This window comes from Triticum aestivum, chromosome 3B (genome assembly GCF_018294505.1).
Source record: "Triticum aestivum cultivar Chinese Spring chromosome 3B, IWGSC CS RefSeq v2.1, whole genome shotgun sequence".
NCBI classification, from domain to species: domain Eukaryota; kingdom Viridiplantae; phylum Streptophyta; class Magnoliopsida; order Poales; family Poaceae; genus Triticum; species Triticum aestivum.
Window position 1 is genome coordinate 44,772,137 of NC_057801.1, and position 5,600 is coordinate 44,777,736.

Sequence of the window (5,600 nt, forward strand, 5' to 3'; positions counted from 1 at the left end):
AGGCACCTCCGAGGTGCCTTGGGGAGGATGGACTCCTCCCCCCCTCTTAGCCGCACCCCATACTCATGATCGTCATGGATCTGCCCGAAGCCCGGCCAACCCAAACTAGGCCCAACCATTCATGACGGAACGAACTGTCACAGAACCAACACCACGTAGGATTTTTCATCACCCTATTGGAATGACGTGGCTACCTACATGGACACCAATTTTCATCACAGAAATCATCATGGATGTAGGCAGAATTTAAATTTCATCCAGCACATATCTACCACACCAATTTTGAACCAGTACAATGCATTACACAAATCGTAATACCAACTCTGAGCCAAGGCAAAGTATTTCCAAAGTATGATCATATATTACACGGATATTCAATATGCAGCCATCCATTGGTATCTACACCGCACCAGCTTACAAAATCCTCCATGTAATGATAATTTACAGAATATATTCACAAAATATCACAGAACAACACTAGGAACCAGTATAATCCAATTTACAACGATAGAACACAAGATACTACTGAGGTTGTTATTCAAGTTCTTGTCGTCGGCCCTCCTGATGGTAAGGATCATGTCATGGCGGATTGTGATGCACCAAGAAGCCCGCTACCTAATCACACCTAACATATTTATAGCAACATTAGACACTAGACGGTAGAAATGAGAGAATTAGAACAAACTTCAAAAATAAATTACTTAGTTGTCCAAAATTCTTAAATTTTACCATGCCTACATATGAGAATAACAAAGTTTATACTTAAAAACAAAAATAAACACGAGGTTGCCGAAACTTAATCCAAATAAAAGTGGGTCAAAAGATAGTCTAATCAGGTTTACATATAAGTGACAACATAATAGAACATACATCCGAGAACACACCTACTCTGCAGTAGTTGAGGCCACATAAACCCGTCGAGAAAATGACATTACTAACAAACAATATCAGTGAAGCGGAATCACTACTCGTCGACTTGGCAGGCATAAGCTTCAAATTTTCATGTGGCAACAAGTATACACATGAAACTAAATGTTTATCCGAGGCACTTACAGTAGTAAAAACAATTGCTTGCCAAGTAAAATGCAAATGGCATGCAAAATAACTACGAGCCACGGCCACAAATAAATATATAGAACTAAGTGGCAAATGGTTCTCTCAAGAGATACTGCATATGATGTATCGGTTATTTCGCTTAACAACATGCATGCTGGCCGGGGTTACTCTAATTCAAGTGCATGAGACTATAAATTTCACCACCATGATCAAAGGGGCACAAACAAATTAGTCTAAAATCACAACATGGTGAAAAATGCCTAACCCCTGGTTCATCACGGAGAAATGATAGGACTGGTAGTAGAGAACCAACCCCTGGTTCATCACAGAGCAGCTCCACCAAAGTTATCACGGTCACCCTCTCGAGCTCTATTGTGCGCCATGCAGCGGCACGGCTACTACGACACCACCTAAACCTGCATCCCAAGAAACAGAGATCATAATCAAGAAAAAGATGGGAAAACATCAGGGAAAAGATTTAGGATCAGACAGTAGACATCACAACTTGTCGACAAAACTATTGCAGAGGGCGACCAGGCTTGGAGGCAGGGAGCACATAAGTTGAAGAAGAAATGTGTCTCACTATTTTGGCAACTGCTAGCTTGCTGTGTGCCTCCAGGTTGAGGGAGAGTGAACTAACGTGGCATTGGTTCTAGTACTAGTAGGCGCACAACTAACGATGGCGGGACTACATGTAATTAGTATAAAAATGAACAGGTTTAAATCTCTATATTATAACTGTAGGCCTGCCACACTATACCGATGTAATTTTCTTCTTATATTTAGATTAAACATAATTCTCATAATATGTATTCAGTGAGCTGCAGTTGCCAATATGGACAGAAGTGTGTGGAGAAAACTTTAAAAAGAACATGTTGCCATATTAATACAGTAACAGAAATCATGTCTATATTGATGAAATTATTCACCACTTGATTACATTGATTCATACAGAATTATATTTTGATAGAAAACTAAACTGAATGCATATAGAACAGCTAATTATATTTATTTAGAGAACAAAGGTACATCAAACTGTTAGAAAAATCTAAACTGAATTAGATCTTGGTAGAAAATTAATCTAAATTAGATCTTGGTAGAAAATTAAACTAAATTAGATCTAGATAGAAGCCCACAGAGCATAGTGCAGCTGGTTGACAAACATGTGCCTTCTATCTCTACTGGGTACGCTGCAGTGTAATGATACAGAGAAAATTCACTGTTAAAGTTTCAGAGAGGAAACCCACAAACACAACACATTGGCTACTACATGCACACACATCTCACTCATATACACGCCCTAGCCCTTGATAGCCGCGGCCGCCGCTATGTCAGCACGCACGCACAATACCGTAAGATTTGGAGAAGGCAGTAGCGAAGCTTAAGCAATTTATTGAAGGAGGCCACGCACCAGCCTTCGGCTTCCCACCCTGCCCACGAACGGCTGTAGTGGCCATGGTGTTGAGGAAGCCAACAGAAGGGATGGGAGCCACACCAGAATCCCGTGAGCCATTGTCTAGACTGGCGAGCACACGGTCGCTCTGCTCCGACAAGGCCAACATCGGGGGTTGAGCCCATGCTGGATCTGCGCACGCCCAAGAAGTGGATCTCATCACTTGGGCTGCTGGCGCCATCAAACTGGAAGGATTGGAGAGGCCGGGGATGTGGGGATTGGGATAAGGAGGTGGGGATTGGGACGATGGTGTGTAGGAGAGCCGATCAGAGCGGTGGGTGTGCGGAGGACCGAAAGGAGTAGATCGGGGAGAGGAAGAAGATGATGGGGGCGGCGGCGGAGGGAGAACGAGATGGGGCAGGGAGAGGCTTAGGGTTAGATTTTATATGAGGGTTGGGTTAGGCGGGCTCAAGCGGGCTTCGGCGAGCTTTGGAGCCGTACTAGGCCGGTTCATGACGGATTCCTGGAACGTCACCAGAAATCCGTCATGTATTAACTGATTTCTTGTAGTGAATGCTATGGTTGGGTTTTACCTTAATGAATCTTTAGTAGTTGCGGATGCTTGCTAGAGTTCCAATCATAAGTGCATATGATCCAAGTAGAGAAAGTATGTTAGCTTATGCCTCTCCCTCAAATAGAATTGCAATAGTGATTACCGGTCTAGTAACATAGTCAATTGCTTAGGGACAATTCCACAACTCCTACCACCACTTTTCCACACTCGATATATTTACTTTATTGCTTCTTTATCTAAACAGCCCCTAGTTTATATTTACGTGCTCTTTATTATCTTGCAAACCTATCAAACAACACCTACAAAGTACTTCTAGTTTCATACTTGTTCTAGGTAAAGCGAACGTCAAGCGTGCGTAGAGTTGTATCGGCGGTCGATAGAACTTGAGGGAATATTTATTCTACCTTTAGCTCCTCGTTGGGTTCGAAACTCTTACTTATCGAAAACTGTTGCGATCCCCTACACTTGTGGGTTATCAAGGCACGGGAGGACCAACAATGTGTGAACAAAAAAGACGGCATGCATCCAAAGCAGTATCAAGGTCCTGCTAGCTACACTCTTACCAAAGCAGAGAAGGAAATCTTTTTTGAATGTCTGCTGAGTATCAAGGTCCTGTCTGGCTTCTCGTCGAATATAAAAGGAATAATAAATATGGTAGACAAAAAAATTCCAGAACCTAAAGTCTCATGACCGCAACTTGATTATGACGCAACTGCTTCCGATTGCATTGAGGCGGCTTCTACCAGAAAGTGTTCGATTGCCATTGTGAAGCTATGTGCATTCCTTAATGCAATTTCTTAGAAGGTAATCGATTCAGAAATCCTACTATGGTTATAGAGTGATTTGGTCCAACGCCATGTCAGTTTCGAGATGGTGTTCCCATCACCCTTCTTCAATATTATGACGCACATCCTAGTTCACTAGTCGACAAGAATGCCATTCCGGGTCCTGTATTTCTACACACTATGTTCCCCTTTGAGAGGTTCATGGGAGTCTTAAAGAAATATGTTCGTAACCGTGCTAGGACAGAAGGAAGCATCTCCAAGGTCCAAGAAACAGAGGAGGTCATTGGGTTTTGTGTTGACTTTATTCCTAACCTTAAGCCGGTTGGTGTCCCTCAATAGCGGTATGAGGGGAGACTGAGTGGAAAAGGCATGCTAGGAGCGGATTGAATAATATGTAGGGATGGGCATTCTTGGGTGCAAGCACACTACACAGTTCTATAGAATTCTACCTTGGTGGCCCGTATATCAATGAACGGAAGAATATTCTATGCTCCAAACACCCGGAGCAATCTGACGACTGGATTACAGGTGAACACATTGGGACTTTCGGCGGTTGGTTGTAAACACATCTCATGTATAAAAAAATTGTTGGAGATGAGATGTACTTGTTAGCCACGACACCATGTTCGACTATATTGACTTACCATGGGTACAAGATAAATGGGCATACATTTTACACAACCACCCAAGATAAAAACAGAACCAACAAAAATAGTGGTGTCCGCTTTGATGCAACAGACACCAATAGGGTAAAGGACACACATTATGGTTATATTGATGAGATAGGGGAACTGAACTATGGATGTGAATTTAAGGTCCCTTAGTTTCGGTGCAAACGGGTCAATCTGACAGGAGGCGGGGTACAGGTAGACCCGCAGTATGGAATGACATCAGTGGATCTCAATAATCTTGGGTACACAGGCGAGCCATTAGTCCTAGCCAATGATGTGGCACAGGTTTTCTATGTGAAGGACATGTCTACCAAACTGAGAAAAAGAAAAGATAAGTAAGTGAATACATCATACCATGAGCCAAAGTGCCACATAGTTCTTTCAGGTAAAAGAAACATCGTGGGAGTGGAGGACAAGATAGACATGTCAGAAGATTATGAAAAGTTTCATCAAATTCATCCCTTCATAGTGAAGGCTGACACAAGCTTCTTGCTAAATGATGAATATTATCCATGGTTACATCGCAATAAGCCAGGGACACACGTGAAGAAAATGTGAAAATTATCCATGGTTATCCATTGTAATAGATGAGTTTTTTGTCCGAAACCCTAATACTTCAAAAGAGATTGTTCCGGTTGGACACGATGTGCATCCGGTTTTTGCCGTAACCCTATCAACTTTTTAGCACATGCTATGTAGGTGAAATTATGATACCATGCCAAGTTTCAACCTTTTCATAGTTCATTTGTAGTGGTTCTCAATTCCAGGATCATTTAGCTCAAAAAAATCATTAATTGCATGAAAAAAAGCAAATGAAGTCAGAAAATGGTTGAAAATTGATGATGTGTGACTTTGAATGGTGCATATTGAACGCACAAAATGTCTGGTGTTACAATAAGTAAAAAAATGAAATCTCTTGTAATAAATGAGTTTTCGTCCGAAACCCTGATACTTCAAAAGAGATTGTCTAGTTTGTACATAAAGTGCATCCAGTTTTTTCCGTAACCCTATCAACTTTTTAGCACATGCTATGTGGGTGAAATTATGATACCATGCCAAGTTTCAACATTTTCAGAGTTCATTTGTAGTGCTTCTCAATTTTAGGGTCATTTAGCTAAAAA

At 41.7% G+C, this 5,600-nt stretch overlaps 1 protein-coding gene across 2 annotated transcripts; it reads right to left on the reverse strand.

The window, feature by feature from the left end:
* Positions 1-333: 333 nt before the first annotated feature.
* Positions 334-2,851, reverse strand: LOC123064640 (uncharacterized). 2 transcript variants are annotated; one of them, XM_044488080.1, is made up of 3 exons: positions 2,468-2,851; positions 1,370-1,472; positions 334-625 (listed from the first exon to the last, which is right to left on the reverse strand). In XM_044488080.1, exons 1-3 carry the CDS (start codon positions 2,632-2,634, stop codon positions 620-622), a joined length of 276 nt encoding a protein of 91 aa, XP_044344015.1. In that variant the 5' UTR covers positions 2,635-2,851; the 3' UTR covers positions 334-619. The 2 variants fall into 2 exon arrangements, with proteins under 2 accessions (XP_044344015.1, XP_044344014.1); XM_044488079.1 differs by having other exon boundaries at positions 1,322-1,472.
* Positions 2,852-5,600: the final 2,749 nt, after the last annotated feature.

Coding starts and splice junctions, on each gene's coding strand:
- LOC123064640 (XM_044488079.1), bottom strand. CDS start 2,634: ATGGGCTCAACCCCCGATGTTGGCCTTGTCGGAGCAGAGCGACCGTGT. Junction 1,473..2,467: donor GGGTGGGAAGCCGAAGGCTG/GTGCGTGGCCTC, acceptor CTTGGGATGCAG/GTTTAGGTGGTGTCGTAGTA.